This window comes from Phodopus roborovskii, unplaced genomic scaffold, assembly GCF_943737965.1.
Source record: "Phodopus roborovskii unplaced genomic scaffold, PHOROB, whole genome shotgun sequence".
Lineage (NCBI taxonomy): Eukaryota > Metazoa > Chordata > Mammalia > Rodentia > Cricetidae > Phodopus > Phodopus roborovskii.
Genome location: NW_026126558.1, coordinates 23288325 through 23305811, shown reverse-complemented (window position 1 = coordinate 23305811; position 17487 = coordinate 23288325). Strand labels below are relative to the sequence as shown.

Sequence of the window (17487 nt, the reverse complement as noted above, 5' to 3'; positions counted from 1 at the left end):
AATGTGGCAGTAATCCAATCTCATCGAGTCTCAGGGTAGTTCCACCTCAAGTGGTACACTGTTCTAGAAGCAGCCCAGCCATCTTTTATCCCACAGCCAAAGGCAATTCCCTCTACCCCATCTACTCTCAGCCAATCTCTCTCCTGCCCAATCCTGGACTTCCCCCATGTACTTTATAGGACCAGGGTAGAGGCCACATACCCAAGGTCACACACACACACACACACACACACACACACACACACACACACACACACCTTACTCAGGCAAATCTGCCACCCAGGCCAGGGTGTACAATCATCTGTATTTATAGAGGGAAGGCAGGCGGGAGCATATGGCAGAGCTCCTTCTCTCCAGCTCCTTCTTGGTGATTTCTCTGACCCATTCAGGAACCCATGCCTGGATGGAAGAGCAACTTTAGAAGGGATTTTCATGAAACTTTGGCACAATGTCTGGGCACAGGAGAGAGAATGAATGACAGGCCAGAGAGCTATGATTAGGAGTCCATGGCCTCTCAGGACCTTCAAAAGACAGAGATGGGGAACTAGGCGAGGTCTGGAGGTTCACGGAGGCACGCATCTCCACTGCCATGGTTTATGCCTACTCTCTGCATAGTGCCTGGCACCCAGCTATTGGCACTAACCCCCAATGCTGGCTAGAGCCCTGGCATGCATGTTAGGCACAGAGTGCCAGACACGGGGGTGGCAGCGGGTGCCAGGCCACACACAAACAAGGACCTTCATACACACACAGGGAGGGAAGTGCACCCACACACTACTTATTTCACCCCCTGGGGACTCAGGGTAGCAGGTCAGGGACCACCCTGTCCAGACACCTCTTCCAGGTGTTCCCATTGGCTTGGTTCTTGGGGAGGGGATGGGTGAAGGAAAAGGAGACTTTGGTGTTTCTTTGACATCTTATTTGTACCGTACCCACACACATACACTTCTGTGGCTTCCCCAGTTCTGGACTCTGGAAGACAGTGGGGAGGTGAAACAGAAAACTCCCAAGAATCCCAGCCTGGCGATCACTCTTCTCCTCTAGCTGTGGCTGTGAACTGCTCAGGCAAGAGTGCACATTTGGGTGTGTAAACCAGGAACCTAAGGCCATGGCACCGCGGGTGTGGCCGGGAGCAGACTATCAGTGTTCTGGAAGTCATGGCAGCCACAGCAATATCAATGGAATACTTAGATGAAAGTTGGTGTTGGGTCTGTGTGTGTGCGCGCGCGTGTGTGTGCGTGTGTGTAGGTAGGTAGGTATTCTGAGGAAGTGTGAGCACACCTGAGCGCGGAGATTCAGAGCCCTTGAAGTGCCAGTAGGCGCCCAGGAGTGAATGAGATGCAGGGCACAGGGTTGGGCAGATTGGCTCTTTCCCCGGCGAAGCCGGCGACTGACGGCTCCGCCTCATGCAACAACTTGGGACTTTGTTCCGGCTTCTTCGAAAGCGGATCTAGCCGAGGGGGAGGGTCGGGGGGGCACCTGCCTGGAGTGGGGTACGGAGATAGAAGTGCCCAAAAGCCCACCCCAGCCCCGCCTCCGCCCCGCCCCCACCCCGCCCCCGGGGCGCTTTATAAGCTGGGTCCGAGGGCCCGCAAAGAAAGAGAGTATCCCTCCCACCCCAGGCGTGGTTTCTCTACACTCTGTATCCTGGCCGAGTCCCTCTCCGCGCTCCCCAACCCGGCCCCCGTCCCGCCCCAGCCCGGCCCGGCCCCGCAGTCATGGAGCGCTGGCCTTGGCCATCGGGCGGCGCCTGGCTGCTAGTGGCGGCCCGCGCACTGCTGCAGTTGCTGCGCTCAGACCTGCGTCTGGGCCGCCCGTTGTTGGCTGCGCTGGCGCTGCTGGCCGCGCTGGACTGGCTGTGCCAGCGCCTGCTGCCCCCGCCGGCGGCACTCGTGGTGCTAGCTGCTGCTGGCTGGATCGCGTTGTCCCGCCTGGCGCACCCTCCTCGCCTGCCCGTGGCCACTCGCGCGGTGCTCATCACCGGTGAGTGCGTAGAGCGCGGGGACTCCAGGCTGGAGGGCGGGACCTCACACCTAGAGGGCACCATCAAGGCGCACTCAGCAGCTCAGAAGTAAGAGTCCTTCTCTCCGAGATGCAAGAGTGTGAGCCAAGTAGGAAGCTCCGGGCACCTCACCAAGTCCGGGTTAACTACCTGCGGCCGCGGGAAGTGTTGGAGGGAAAGTTAGGTAGAGAATGGGCAGGTGCTCAAAGAAAATTAATGACTGAGGAGAGACGGAGTTTATGCTGTGCTCTTCCTTAAGAGACCAGGTGTGGAGCAGAGGGCAATACTCTGAGGGACTACCGAGGTCCCGAGAAAGGAAATGCCATCCTTTGAACTCTGCCGGGCATCCTCAAGTCACTGGAACACACTATCTGCTATTCTCAGGAGAGAGCTTAGATATGAGTTCTGCTCCCCCTGACCTCCACCGGCTGGAATCCTTGGAGTTCAGAACCTCCTGAGGTCACAGCAGCTGGATAGTAAGTAGCTGCTGCTTAGATCCAGCTACCCATTGCCAAAACTGCAGCAGCCTGTACCCAACACTTCAGCCTGCCTAGTCCTGGGTGCCTGAGAAAGAGGCCTTGGAGAGCTGGACTCAGGTGTCTCTGGCGCCTGGCTGAGCTCTCTTTGTCTGGAGCAGGGAATAAATCTGTCATCAGAGAGAGGGAAAGGGAAGGGGGGCTGCAGACCCAGCAGGAAATGGGGAGGGGGAGGAAGGCCAGGGGGCATTGGTCCATTGCATGGGAGGAGGAGCAGCCTGTTTTTCCCCCAACCACCATGGCTTCTCAGAGATCTTGGTTCTTTATAGGTGGTCTGTATGATTGGATAGGGCTGGGAAAATTTAGGAAGAAATCCTTGAATTGGACCTTGGAGGAAGTTGGGTGGAGACAGGTGGAATATGAAATGTGTCTCGGATCACTGAAAGGTCATGGGACAAAGGCTTAAGACAGGAATAATCATAATTTGGGAAGGGGATAGTCAATAACCAGTCTGGCTGTGGGGGCGTGGTGAGACGTGAAGTTTCCTTGGGAGACCTGAATGTCAGGTGAGAAACCAGATTGTACTAAGGTAGGGGAGGGTGGTGCATAGACTTATGGTTCAGTAGAGGGGGTGGGGATCAGGCAAGATGGAAGAGACTTCTAGGGTGAGTGTGAAGCCTCAGGGAACCCGTTTCAGGTTGAGGAAGGAAAGCTAACAAACTGTCTTGGAATGAATCAGGGACGAGGCTATCTACAGGTCAGGTCCTTTCCTATCCTGCAATCTGTGTTACTTCACCAGGTCTGGGTCCTAAGTCACTTCAGGTTCTTCTGGCCTGAGCTGGGCAGTCTAGCAAGAGGTGACCTGGGCTCCCTTCATCTCTTCGAAGCTCAGTGTTTGGAAGTGAGGATTGCCCAGCCTATTGCTGTATAAGACCGGAAGCTGGCTTCTAGCTTTCCCTATGTCTGCAAATTCTGGGGGTTTTTCCAGTTACCACCAAGCAGCAAGGCACTTAAGTGTCTGGGTGCTGCCCCACCTGCCAAGAAAACTGCACCTATAGCTGCAGAACTGTCACTCATTCCTACCCAAGAACGTCCAAGAACTGTTTGTCAAATCTACTCCACAAGTTCAGACCTGGAGTCAAACTTGGGCTTCGTGGTGTGGTACCTACCGTGTGCCTGCATGTGAATGTTTGTGTTGATGGGTAACAGGGGTCAAGCTCATGTGTGAACATCCAGGCAGGTTACAGATGTTTGCAGGTGAGCAAGAGGATAAGATGTGGGTGACTGTTGGGACCCCAGAGCTGAAGCTCCAGCAGGCTTTAGTGGAGTGCTATCTGCTTTAGAAGGGAGCAGAGGCAAGTGTATTTGTGCACACACACTCCCCTCCCCCAGTCAGATTTGCCTGAGAAAGACCCCTCAACACAGGCTGGCAGGCCCCAGCCACACAAAGCCTAGTTTGCAGCCCCCTGCCCAGCTTTGTTCTCCTCTCAGCATAGGGGGCGGGGCTGAGGCGAGGAGGGGTGCTGTTTGTCCAGGAGTGGGGAAGCCTAGCTGCAAAGCAGCTTTTCTGCTCAGCAGGACCCCGGGGCTGGCGGCTCCGCAGCACCTCCTCCTCTCACTGGCCACCCACAGAGCCAGGATCAGAGTGGAAACCATCAAGGAAGCAAGGGCTTATCAGTACCAGGGACCCCCACACTGGGGCCTTGCCTGGTGGTTCTTATCTCTGCATACCAAGGACGAGAAAATGAAGCCTCCATGAGGGGCAGCCGACCTCAGGTCACACTTGGCGGTGTGGGAAGAGATTCCAGTGCATGTCTGTTTTCTTCACTTGCCGTGCATGGTTCCTGTCCTGAGAGGGATGTGCTCTGGGGCTCAGCAAACATGTATGCCCAAAGTCAGATTGCAACTCCAAGGACAGATTTGAAGGGGAAGTTGGGGATGGGGCTCCAACTTGAGCCTGGAACAATAGTGGGGGGCTGAGGCTGGGAGGAGCACTCAGGTGGGACAGGACCAGGGTGACGTCAGAGAGCTGTGGCTTTATCCTAAGGCTTCTAGAACCCCAAGGAAGCAAAAAGCTTTTGGGAATTACCAACAGCAGAGTGATACTATCATTTAAAAAAAAAATATATCCCTCTAGCTTAGGCAGTAGATTCATGAGGCAAGATGGGACCAGACTAGGTCTCTGCTTCTTGTATAAAAAATCAGGGAGGTGACAGCTGTCACAAAATTGATGCTCAGGGCTCAGGCAAGAGGACAAACTTAAAACACATATTTGTTTGAAAGGATGGAGAGTTGAGGGTTCAGGAGCCTAGATTCTACTCAAATACTGGTGATCCTTGGCTTGTCTTGGGCTGGGCCACTGTGGGAATTCACTGGCTATCTTACCCTGGTTAGGTTGTGACACTGGTTTTGGCAAGGAGACAGCTAAGAAACTGGATGCCATGGGCTTCACGGTGCTGGCCACTGTGTTGGATTTGAGTAGCCCTGGTGCCCAAGAACTGCGTGCCTGTTGTTCCCCTCGCTTAAAGCTGCTGGAGATGGACCTGACCAAGCCAGAGGACATCAGTCGTGTGCTGGAGTTCACCAAGGCTCACACCACAGGCACTGGTCAGCAGATGTGGCTCCATTAGGGTTGGGCATGGCCGGGTGAGTGTGAGGGAGGCCGGGATGGTATGTTTGCTGTCAGCTGTCCTGAAGCTTCCCTTCTGCTATTGTACCCTCAGGTCTGTGGGGTCTGGTTAACAATGCCGGCCTCAACAGTGTGGTGGCCGATGTGGAGCTGTCTCCTGTGGCAACTTTCCGAAACTGCATGGAGGTGAACTTCTTTGGTGCACTTGAACTGACTAAGGGTCTCCTGCCACTCCTGAGACACTCAAGGGGACGTATTGTGACAGTTGGTAGCCCAGCAGGTAAGTGCTCTCCCACTCCAAGGACCTGCTATCAGGTGGCCAAAGCTGAGCGGCCTCTCCCCCATTCTATTCCCAGGAGACATGCCGTATCCCTGCTTAGCAGCCTATGGGACCTCCAAGGCAGCTGTGGCACTGCTTATGGACACATTTGGTTGTGAGCTGCTTCCCTGGGGAATCAAGGTCAGCGTTATCCAGCCTGGCTGCTTTAAAACAGGTGAGGTTTCAGGTTTGGGGTGGGACATGCATGTGGCCTGGGTTCACATTAAATACATTAGTGGCCTTTGGCTCCTCCAGCTGCAGCCTTCTGACCTTGCTGTCTCTTCTTCAGAGTCAGTGACCAATGTGAACCTCTGGGAGAAGCGTAAGCAACTGCTGCTGGCCACCCTGCCTGGAGAGCTGCTGCAGGCCTATGGTGAAGACTACATCGAACACTTGCATGGGCAGTTCCTGCATTCACTCAGAATGGCAGTGCCTGACCTCAGCCCGGTTGTAGATGCCATCATTGATGCACTGCTGGCAGCTCAGCCACGCCGCCGTTATTACCCCGGCCGTGGCCTGGTACTCATGTATTTCATCCACCACTACCTGCCAGAGGGCCTGCGGCGCCGCTTCCTGCAAAACTTCTTCATCAGCCACTGTCTGCCCCGAGCACTGAGGTCTGGCCAACCTGGCCCTGCTCCTGCTCATGACACACCCCAGGACCCAAACCCTTCCCTAGTGGCAGCTAGTTGAGCCACAAATGGCCTGACTAAGTACTCCAGCAGAGAGGCTCCATGAGCCCTTGGCCCTCTTTCTTAGCCATTATAAACCTCTCAAGCTTGCCCTAGAACAGCAGTTTTTAACCTGTGAGTGGTGATCCCTTTGACAAATTTCTATCTCCAAAAATATTTACATTGTAATTCATAGTTATGACATAGTAACAAAAACGATTTTATGACTGGAGGTCACCATATCATGAGCAACTGTATTGAAGGGGTCACAGCATTAGGTGGGTTGAGATCCACTGTCCTAGAGTCTGTGTTAAGAAAAGCCCAGACTCTACTGCTGATGCCTAGTCCAGGCCTGGGAAGCTGAAATTTGCTAGGGAGCCTTTGCATCTCTCTGCTGTTCCATGAATTCACACAAACCCTACAGGGCACAACGCTCCACACTGCACCTTGGAGAACCCAGCTCCATGGAGTTTTGTGCAAGAATACCTGCAGCCTGTGATGGGACTTAACTGTGATTAGGCGGGCGGGCACCTCCTCAGGGTTGTCTTAGCACTCCAGTGCTGTGAGTCCAGAGTGAGTCCCAACTGCCTCTTGACTGGCTCAAGAGTCAGGTCCTCAACTCCCTGCTCCCAAAACAAAGGAAAGCTGCATACTGTATTTGCCTGGTTGTTGGCATTTTAAAATAAAGACACATTTTATTTCTCCTAGAATGGGGGAGATCAGTGTTTGAAGGAGGTGACTGCCTGGTTGTCTTTGGTGTGATTATGTGACAGAGATTGGGACCAGCAGGGAAGCTGACTGGCCTTCCCAGGCACTCTATGGTTCATATCCCTCTTCTACCGACCTCAGGCAAATAAATCACTTTTCCCTAGATCTGGGTTTCTGCATAGAGAGATGAAGGTAATGGTCAATTTACAGGGCTTGGTGAAGCAGTTAGGGAGCTCTGGAGTCCCCAGAGCCAAGATCCAACTCCTCTCTAACAAGCCGGACCTCAGCCTATCTTTGTGCAGAGCTCCTAGCAGAAAGAGCCTCCTCTACTTCCTGACCCTAGGCTCAAGGGTACAGTGGTGAGGAAGGCTGGGAGTCAAGGGGAGGTACTAGGGTTCAAAGGAGGTGACACTCAGTAGGCTTTTTAAAGATGGGAATTTTATTGTCTCAGAGGGTCAGGGCTGAGGGAGAGGGCTGCAAAGCTACTTCCCCCATACCCTAAAGACACACAACACACTCTCTAATCTTCCCATGGGTCATGGCTCTGGGGATGACCCACAGAGGAGAAAGGAGGGTCACACTGCCCCAGAGGTTCTCATGTTAGGGAGGGACATGAAAATGACACAAATTTCTTAGACATGTCAATGGCTGTAAACATAGGGCTGGTGGGGCTCTTTGCTCTGGAGGGGATATTGGTCCATTCTTCATCAGGGGAGGTCCCTAATCCCTTTTTAGGTCTAAGAGCAGTCCCAGAGGAGGCTATGGAAGGTGGGCAACCCCAGGACAATGTGTTACATCTCACCAGATCAAACAAGTGAGCCATGAGCTTTACCACAGCACACAAAGACACACAGTGCATTTGGGAACCTTGGGTTAGAACACTAGAAGATGGGGATATAGTTGTCGATCTTGGCGCGATGGCGCTGGGCGATGCACTCAGCAATCCACACAATGTTGCGACATTCCTGTTCCTTAAGCTTCACAAAGGCATAAAAGACACCAAAGTGGAACTGGTTCAGGAAGGCCAACTTGTTCAACTTCACCTGTGGACAGATGCAGGTATGACACACAGGGGCTGTGGCCAGCAGTGTAAGTCCTAAGTCACAACCCTCCCCAGTGGGCAGGCTCCACAGGGACCCATGTTCACCTCATGCTCAAAGAATCGGTCCTCCAGGGTCTTGTCTCCAGGATTGCTACCTGCACCCTCAAAAAGCAGTTTGTATTCCTGGCCAAGAAATGGAGAGAAGCACAGATATGAGTGCTGCAGGGGGTGCAATATGGCTACCTAAATCTTGTCAGCCAGGGCACTCACCGGGTAGTAATCAGCTACATTCTTGACCTGTTCGTAGTCATCAGCCCGAGCCAGCTGAGCCAAGCCCTCAGGGTAGAGTCGGCCACAGTGTGGAAAGAGCTTGGCACGGTCCTCCTTGGAAAGCTCTGTGCCGAAAGAGTTGATGGTGATGATGAAGGCGCGGCGGTCTGCTTCAAACTGCAGGGTCAATGCACAGGTGAGGAAAGAGGGAAGACAAGGGAGACCAAAGCCAGACAGCTGGCAAGGGTAAGTGGGAACAAAAGGCAGAGAGGTAGGGCAGGCACTTACCTCTAGGATAGGACACATGGCATCAGCTGTGGTCCCACCCAATAAAGTGCAGAACTTGTAGAAGGACTCTAGATAGGCCTGCAGAGAGGACAGTGTTTGCTTAGAGCAAGAAGACAATGCTGGGGGACTTACTAGAAACCTAGTCAGGGGTTGGAGAGATGGCTCAGTGTTTATGAACACTGACTGCTCTTCTAGAGGACCTGGGTTCAATTCCCAGCACCCACACGATGGATTACAACCGTCTGTAACTACATTTCCAGGAGACCTAACACCCTTACATAGGCATACACACAGGCAAAACACCAATGCACATTACAAAATAAAAAACAGGGACTGGAGAGGTGACTCAGCGGCTAAGAGCACTGGCTGCTCTTCCAGAGGTCCTGAGTTCAATTTCTAGCAACCACGTGATGGCTCACAACCATCTGTAATGAGATCTGGTGCCCTCTTCTGGCTTGCAGGCATACATGCAGGCAGAACCTATATTCACAATAAATAAATCCTTAAAACAAAAAAAACAAACAAACAAACAAAAAAAAAAAAAACCCCACAACATTAAAGAAAAAACAAAAAGACACCCAGTCATACAGTTTATTTCTCCTCCCTCTAAGCCTTTTATGGTAGGAATGGGCCAGTTCATTATATGACAATTTCCCTGTACCAAAACATCTATTAATTTCAATAGTTCATCACCCAAGTAGCAGTAGCTTGCTGCCTTCTATCTAGGGGTGGGACAGTTTCTGGCCTGCCGTCTGCTTCAGCCAAGCTGGAGGAGGGGTCCTGTCTTCTTACTGGTACTCTATCTTCCTTTTCTCCTCATCTCCAAAAAACCCCTTCCCCAGCCTCAGAAAACCAGGTATCCAAGGGAAAGTTATTTGCAGCATTCACAAATGGTCTGGACTGAATCCATAAGCCTTCCCTTGCAACAACCCACCTCGAAGAATGTTATTCCTCCCATCCCCAGGCAGTCCCTTGGCATCAACAGCAGGAACCAAATTATCAGGTCAGTTCCTGCTAAAGGATGGTTATCGCCTATGTGAAAGCAGACCTCACAGACAATAACTAGGTACATGGGCTGCCGGCGGAAATAAGTACTTTTTGTCCAGGCAAATTAGATCTGCTGGGCATAAGGAAAGGACAGGTCAGCCTCACATACAAGATCTTTCCCAGCTCTTATTCATAAAGCCACACAGGTTTCTTCCCAATACCTTTACCCCCACCATGATCTTGCAGATCCCATGGGTAACATCTTGCATGTAATTTCACTCAGACATAACCTAAGGTCCCATATGTAGCATGGCCACAGAGATGCTGGTTCCCATATACTAAGGACTATTCTGAGTTGGGGGGTTTGCAAGGTATGAAAAACTTTCCATATTCAGGTGTTTTCTGAGCTGCCTTGGACCCACAGGACCTGCCATCCCAAGAGAGATGAGATGAGACCTAGAGCCCCACAAGCACAGTGACACTAACTATGCAAGATGAGCTCAGTGGAGAACATGCAGGTGGCCATTGAGATCACAGGAAACAAAAAGCCAGTACAAGTCAGTAAGAAAAAGCCTGGAGGCCAGGTGGTGGTAATATATGCCTTTATATATGCCTTTAATGCTAGCACTCAGGATGCAGAGGCAGGCATATCTATGAGTTCAAGATCAGCCTGGTTTACAAAGCAGATGCCAGGACAACCAGGGCTGTTACACTGAGAAGCCCAGTGTTGAAAAACAAAACAACCTCCCCCCCAACACACACACAAAAAAAAAAAAAAAAAAAAAAAGAAAAAGAAAAAGAAAAAGAAAAAGAAAAAAAAGAAAGAAAGAAAAGAAAGAATAAGAAGGAAGGAAGGAAGGAAAGAAGGAAGATAACAGAGTCCAACATGGAGGAACAAAAGCCTGCAGGCAAATGGTTCCCAGCACCTACTAGGGTACTTCTCAGTCCCTCCAGGAGTCAGTCCTGTGTAGCCTTCCTTATGGGCAGTCAAGCTGGTTATTTGAGAATCTTAGAACCTACCCTAGTAGAGCCTTTAGTTCCTATCTGTAGGGGAAACCACTAGCCAGATTTTAGGTTCCATGCCCTGTTACCTAACCTGTTTGCTTAGACAAGCTGTACTGATCCCCAGAGAAGCTGACCCTAGGGCTAAGGTCTACACTTTCCTCCAGAGCCTATAGCAACAAAGAAACTGGCAAGACTCAGGTACCAAGGTCACCTTTCCAATCCTACCCTGCACCCTGGAGTCTGCCAGTCCATGGTTCTGCATCAGCTGCCTACAGGTCACCTGCCAGACAGCTGACGGTTCACCTAATCTCCCATCTGGGGCCACTGGGCTGGCACATTCATTGCCTGACAAGCAGGCAGTTCTGGCATGGGGTCCATAGTGTTGGGTTGGTGTTTATGAGCTGGTTCCTGGCAATCCATGCCAATGACTCCAGCTAAAACCAGCCAGGCCCAGTGAGGGTGTGAGTAAGGCTGGGGGGATGGCCACACCCCTCATCCTGTCTAGGGCAGGGAATTTGTCAATGAGCCAGGTGAGTGGGTGGGACACTATAAGATTCTGTATGTGTGTGTGTGTGTGTGTGTGTGTGTGTGTATGTTTGTATGTACCCCTCACCTCTAATCTGCCTCCCACCCTGCAGTCAGAGTCCTTCTAAGAACACTTTGCTCTGTTAGAAGACTTTAGGCTCAGTTTTCACATTTCACTTATTTTGTGTGCATGTACATGTGAAGGTCAGAAGACAACAGTAGGTATCAGTTCTCTCCTTCCACCATGTGGGTCCCAGGATAAACTCTGGTTGTCTACCTGGGAAGTAAGCAGCTTCATTCCCTGAGACATCTTGCCAGCCCAAACTTCAAGCTTCCCTTTTTTGGCTATTGTTGTAGTTTATTTGTTTAGTGACAGGGTCTCACTGAGCAGCTCTGAAACTTAATACATGGACTCAAACTCACAGATCTGCCTGCTTCTGCCTCCTAAGTACTAGGACTGAAGGTGTGCACCACTATGCCTGGCTTACTTTTCTTGAGACAGGCTCTTATTATGGAGACCTGGCTGACCTGGAACTCACATCATATATAAGCTAATCTTGAACTTAGCAAAAATTCTCCTGCTTGCGCTTTCTGATCATTTTAAGGTATGCACCACCACTCCCAGCTAAAGTTTAAACTTTTGATCTAGCATTTAAGGCCCTGAGCCTGCCTCTTCATTGGGATTTTCTCCCTATTATCCATGTAAAATCTGCCCTTTCATAGTAAACTCCTTTCCATTTGACCTGGCCCATGCTCCTTGTTTTCTTTCTTTCTTCCTTCCTTCCTTCCTTCCTTCCTCCCTCCCTCCCTCCCTCCCTTTCTTTCTTTCTTTTTTTTTAATGTGCCATCCCTCTGACTACACTATTGTAATTTCTATCATCTTTCTGTGACCCAGGCTCCACAGAAAGACCAAAAGATCTGATAGCTACCTCTGAATCTCTGCCATGACTTTGCAAACCCAGGAATCCCAATCCCACTCTCTATCCCCAGAGGCTAATCCGTCTATGCTGCAGCCTAATGGGAAGCAAAAGGTGAGTAGAAGCTGAAGATACTGAGATATAAGGTATTGGCTCAGGGTCTGGAAACCTGAAAAGGTCATAATGAACTGGGTGTGCCTGGCTGGATCTCTCCCCACATAACTAAGCATATAGTATTTCCTTTGCCTAAGTGCCTATCCTGGCTGGCAAAAGTTTGCATGGTGTAGATCTGAGGGCTCTGGTCTGGGTGGTGGCCCATGACCCTCCTGGATGCTACAGAAGTGGCTGTCTAGAAGCCAGGTCTGATGAGCAAAGTGACAGAGCACCAGCCACTCCTGCTGATGTTATCTGAGCCTACTGCAGACACTAGAACAGATAACCTGTTTCATGCAGCCTTGCAACTATCACAGGAGCCTGAAAGTGAGAGGCTAGGCCCTCAGGACAGGCGCCTGGTACACATGAATCCTGGCCAGCATCTCACATAAATCACCCCCTATCAGGCCCACAGACCCACCCACTGACAAGTCAACCCCTCTGCCCCCCTTGCTTCTAAAGAACACTACCTTGTACAGCGTATTGCGGATTATCTCGATGTTCATCTCATCAAGGTCCTGCTCTGAGATGCAATCCTGGAAAAAAGCAGCTGGGGAGGAAAATAAGGATGTGAAGAATAGGTAAGCAACCTAAATGAGAAGACCCACGTCACAAGACCCATTAGGCTAGGTATTGGGAACCCCCAATACAGCCTGGGATACTGCCTTGGTAGAAGCAATTCTCTGGGCATGTGTACTGACCTGAGCTTTTCCTGCCTCCTTGCTCCTAAAATTGATTTATAAAGGAGGCGGCCAGCCATAACATGATCTAATCACTGCTGGGGCAGACCCAAGTTTAGACCATGCCAAAGACAGGCTTGCATAAGAGGCCATGAGAGTCTCTTTTTCCAGGGGCAGCTAGGATTTGGTGGCTGAAATCCACTGCTCTGTATACCCTATGAGGGCCTAGTGCCCACACATGGTAAGCTAGTTCAGTAGCTAGGCATGGACTAAGTAGTGATCTACCGAAGGACTAAGAGGAGAGGCCAGGGTAGGATCAAGAAACCTTACTCCCAAGAAGGGCCTGAAGACTTACCTGATGTCTTCCCTTTAAAGATGAAAAAAACTGCAGAAGCCACAAGCAGCCCAGAACTAGCTCAGAGTTACTGGGAGAATCAAAGGCAAACTAGGTGAACAGATATGGCTGGTGGCTTTTCAGCCTAGAACCTTCTGATTCAACTCTGGTGGCTTCCTGGAATAGTTCCCCAGGGTTTAGGCTTTGGCTATAAGAGTCCTAGCTAGTTATGATCCTCATGCATTCCCTCCAGCATTTTAGCCAGGCAGGAGCCAGCACTAGTGAGGCAGGGTTAACAGGAAGCTATCCTGATTCCCTTCCCTTCCTTGGCCTTTGACATGGACACTGCATCCTGCTGGACACTGTCTGACCTGGCCCCCAGGGCCTGCTCAGTGGAGTCAAATGAAGCTGTTAGCTTCTCTTTTCTACCTCATCAGGGGCCAGCCATTGCATTCCTGCTTAGGACCACAGTCTGCCAGACCTCTCAGGACTCCAAGGGATACAAGGACCTCACTCTTCTCCATATTTCATTCAGCCCTCCTCTGAATTCTGAAAAACTAGACTATCTCCAAAGTTAGATAGTCTAAGCCTGTCCTGTGGGTTGCCTGTCTGGCCTAGAAAAGGCAATGGGAAAGGAGGAGAAATGGGATGGAAATAATGAGAACAGGAAGTTGAGGAAGGGCAAAGTCAGCAGCAGCAGGCAGACTCACTTTCTGCTTTGGGGTTGCCCCACCTCTTACAATCTACAAAACCCACACTGAGGCTCCAATGCTAGGACCACTGTCCAGCTGCTGTTTCCACCACAGTGGCTCACCCAGGGGCGTGTCCACCAGAATGGCATTGTAGAGCTCTGCAGGTGTCTGTGCGATGTTCACGGCCTCCATCTGCTCAAAGCTGCCTAGTGGGTGGCACTTGGGCACAAGCTCAGCAATTGAACGCTGGTGCAATGTGCCTGTGATGAGCAGGATCACGTTGTCAATCATGTAGCTATAACTGTGAAAAGCAGACAACAACAGGGCAGACTATTAGGGTAGAAAGCCTAGCTCAATACCCTTGACCACACAAAGAATGAGTGAACACCTCCTAAGCATAAGTGCTGGCTCATGGATACTATGATAGGCTCCAGGAGGCACTATCCACCCAGGCTCCTGCCACCGTGACCACCATTACCTCCCTACCCCCCCAGTAATAGGAACACAGGGTAAAGGCAGACTCTCCTTTGAAAGGATGGTGGACTTATGCCTCACAAATGACAGGAACACAAGTAACTCTCCTACAGTGTGAACAGTGTTCCAACAGTACACAGAAATCATAGGCATATGCAGGTAAAGTATACATCCTATCCCATGGGTAGGTGTGGTCAGGAGCTTGACAGATAAAAGGACTTGGAAATGAAAGTGTGTTTTGGAAAGAGGGAACAGTATACAAAGGCCTGGAGGCACACATTGAGTAAGATTGGATTTAAGAAACTGAGTTCTGTCAAGACTGGCAAAAAGTTCCAAATTTATCTCAAGCACTAGGGCTGTAAGTGGACTGAATACAGGGTACCAACAGTATAGTTAGGGCTACTCTGGCTCCTCTGAGTTGGGGGTGGGCAAAAGAGAGAGAGGGAAAAGGCTAAGGAATGGGCTGGGGAGAGGCTTCTATAAGAAAGGCCAGAAAAGAGTTATACAGGCTTCATTTAGCAGACCGTACAGTCTCACTTTGAATACAGAAAAAGGCATTCCTCCTGAGAGCCAGATGCCAGTTTAAGCAACTACTCAGGAGGGCCCGTATAAGATCTAGAGGCTAGTCTGTCAGTTCTAGGCTTAGTCTCTTAGGCTTGCTGTGCAAGAGGACAGACAGCTCTGTCTACCATGGGCAGCAGAGGGAGCTGTGGAGCTGGGGAGGGTGGGGCTCCCTAGTTAAGACTTGGCAAGGGACAACCAAGACAACTTGTCTCCAACTGAAAAACATAGCCACAGAGGAACTGGGGCACAGGGTTTTGTGTAATCACCTATAGGGACAGGATAAAGAAGGGGAGAGGACCCAGCTACAGTTAGGCTTCAGTAGCCTCAAGTATGACCCATCCTGTTACAAGTAGTAAACTCAGGATATAAGGGTACGCTGGATTAGGCCTCAGAAGAATGTCCTTAAAGGCCAGACTGGGCTATGAAAGGGTAAGGACTAAGATGGAGGCTACTGTGAATTGGGCCCTGAGCACAGGCCTTGTTCTGTTTCTAGGTGGGCTAAAGCTAGGCTCCATCCTTGTGACAAATCTTGAATACCTAGTGTTGAGACTATTTAGGGAAGGCTTTGGTAGGAGATGGTACCCAGTACCAATAGAATAAAGGGGGAAAAAGATAGTGGCTCAGAGCCTATACCTCAACTTAAAGAACTGGCCACTGGTGTATTCCTACAATGTCCTCAAAGAAGGGGCAGGAAAATGCTCCAGCTTCTGTCCCAGCCCAACTCATACTCCTTGTGCTTGCCGAACACTCCCTAAGCTTCCAGTCAGTTCAATGCTATTATAACCTCTGGTCTCCTGGGCCTGGGGCCAGGCAGGGTCCCTCTTTCCATACCCAATCTGTCTGGGTCATTAGAGGATATACACTGAAAAGAGATAGAGCCCCCTTTCCAAAACCAAAGGCCTCAGGCAAGGTCCTTTTGTAGTTGTAAACCAAGAGGCCCATATGGCTAGTCCCTCATCCCTGACCCCACAGAACTGGCAGAGTGGGAGAGTAAGAGACAGTGAGCCTGCCAGAGCTTTGTGCTTTGGCCTCAACCTGTATTTCCTTCATTCTAGATGTCTCCTGCCTCTATTTCATATATGCTAGCACACACAAACCACCCTTCATTATTTAACCTGAACCCAATCCAGCCCCACTAAAATCTATGCCTACCCAGAGACAGCCACAAAGACCCTATCCCAGAGCTTAAGAATGCCCTCTGTCCTCTTATACCCTTTGGATGGGCTAAAGAACAACACTTCTCTTGAACTTACATTATTCAAGTGATTCCATGTGGCCTTAGCACCACAGCAGATTAAAACCCAGAGTGGGCTATTACCCAGGCTCTATCTCAACATAAGGCAGAGGAGCTCTAGCCTGACAGCCACTGTCTGCACACACCTACCTGTTGCCAACACCTTATGTTCCAGTTCTAAACTCCCCACCTGTTTTCTCAGAGTGACCCCACAACCCAGTTTCCTCATTCTAAACTTACCCCTCTCCTTGTGCTCACGACCCAGGGTCTCTTTTATCTGTTTAGGCTGGGGGCAAGGCTGGAGCCCAAAGATGGTATCGAGTATCTCAGATGAAAACCCTGACTTCACTGCTACCCTTCTAGTGAGTGGAAGAAGCCAGCTGTGGTTCATGGCTCAGCTCTGACAGTGCATGTACAGCCAGTAGTGGCTCTCCCCTCCTCTCTAGCTTCCCCCAACCCTCTCTTTGCTACAAGCTTTAGTTGAGCACAGAGGAAAACGTTGGCCCAAGTAAGGGCCACTCAAATCATAGCACCCAGCCCCTTCTATTCCTCCTTCTACTCAGGCCAGGCCAGCCTCTATCCTGTGCCAGGCAGAGCACTTCCCTCCCCGAGCCAACTGTAAGGTTGTTTCAGTGGAGGCCCCTGCTTTCCCTGCCTGCACAGTAAGGCTGAGAATCCTCTTTCCTGGGAGATGGAAGACAGGACAGGCCTGGCAGAGATGATAAGATCCAGTCATGCACCTTCCTACCTTTAGCAAGCAGGGAACCTGCCTCCTGTCTGCTTGGTGCTTCAGCAGTTGCCTCCCTGCCCCCAGAGAGCTGCTCTGCCATGTCTCCCCTCATTTGGCCTCAAAAGAGAGAATAAAGTTCCAGCTGGTCAGCATCTCCCTCCAGAAGAAGACAGCTGGGGAGTGGATGGCCCACAGCCCACCAGGCCAAAGAGGCCCTTTTGGGGTGGGGGTAGGGCAGTCTACAGTCTTCTGCCCTGAGGCCCTCCCTTGCTTGCCCTGTGCCTTCAAATAGCTTGGGCTGGGAGAAGTCTCAGGCTGGAGTGTAGGAAGCTACTTCCTTCAAAGAAGCCTTTAGAGTCCCCAGTCGACCCTGTCTCTACATTGTGCCCTTTGGTGCCATCTGCTGGAGCAACATGGCTTTTCAGCACTTGGGCAGGGAGTCTGTATGTAACCAGGTACTTCTGTCAACTTGTCCACCTGCTAGTGAAGTATCTGTATTGCCCCACCCAGGATCCAAAACGAACAAAAGTTTCTGCTATGGCCTTATCGCATTGTCTCTTAAGCCTCAAGTTCCTCTTTGCAACCGAAATGAATGAGTGTGGTCCATGGAAGAGTTAATGGACCTTCTCCTCATTAAAATCCTGATCCTCCTCTGAGGCCCAGTTGGATTATCCCATCTGATTTGAGCCTTTGGGGTCTGGCCCTGAAGAGCCTCTCACAGTGGTGCTTTTCCCCAAGCCAGATGAACAGGGTCAGTACTGGCTCTCTTTCCATGCTAGAGAAAGAT

The 17487-nt window shown here is 50.8% G+C and overlaps 2 protein-coding genes across 3 annotated transcripts in view; one reads left to right on the top strand and one right to left on the bottom strand.

Annotated features, from left to right (window-relative positions):
- Nucleotides 1–1612: 1612 nt before the first annotated feature.
- Nucleotides 1613–6828, top strand: Hsd11b2 (hydroxysteroid 11-beta dehydrogenase 2). Its single transcript, XM_051201691.1, has 5 exons — nucleotides 1613–1983; nucleotides 4873–5085; nucleotides 5202–5387; nucleotides 5464–5601; nucleotides 5716–6828. The coding sequence occupies exons 1-5, from the start codon at nucleotides 1719–1721 to the stop codon at nucleotides 6117–6119; spliced, it is 1206 nt and encodes a 401-aa protein (XP_051057648.1). The 5' UTR covers nucleotides 1613–1718; the 3' UTR covers nucleotides 6120–6828.
- Nucleotides 6829–7223: 395 nt separating this feature from the next.
- Atp6v0d1 (ATPase H+ transporting V0 subunit d1) overlaps nucleotides 7224–17487 on the bottom strand; it is a 42074-nt gene continuing 31810 nt past the window's right edge. Inside the window, exons 3-8 of one of the 2 annotated variants that reach the window (XM_051201692.1) lie at nucleotides 13821–13999; nucleotides 12463–12542; nucleotides 8406–8483; nucleotides 8118–8294; nucleotides 7953–8030; nucleotides 7224–7848 (exon numbers count right to left, since the gene is read on the bottom strand). In XM_051201692.1, coding sequence (XP_051057649.1) covers nucleotides 7687–7848; nucleotides 7953–8030; nucleotides 8118–8294; nucleotides 8406–8483; nucleotides 12463–12542; nucleotides 13821–13999 — 754 coding nt within the window. In that variant the 3' untranslated portion in view covers nucleotides 7224–7686. Of the gene's footprint in view, nucleotides 7881–7952; nucleotides 8031–8117; nucleotides 8295–8405; nucleotides 8484–12462; nucleotides 12543–13820; nucleotides 14000–17487 lie in introns of both variants that reach the window. The other variant, XM_051201693.1, reaches the window with a different exon arrangement.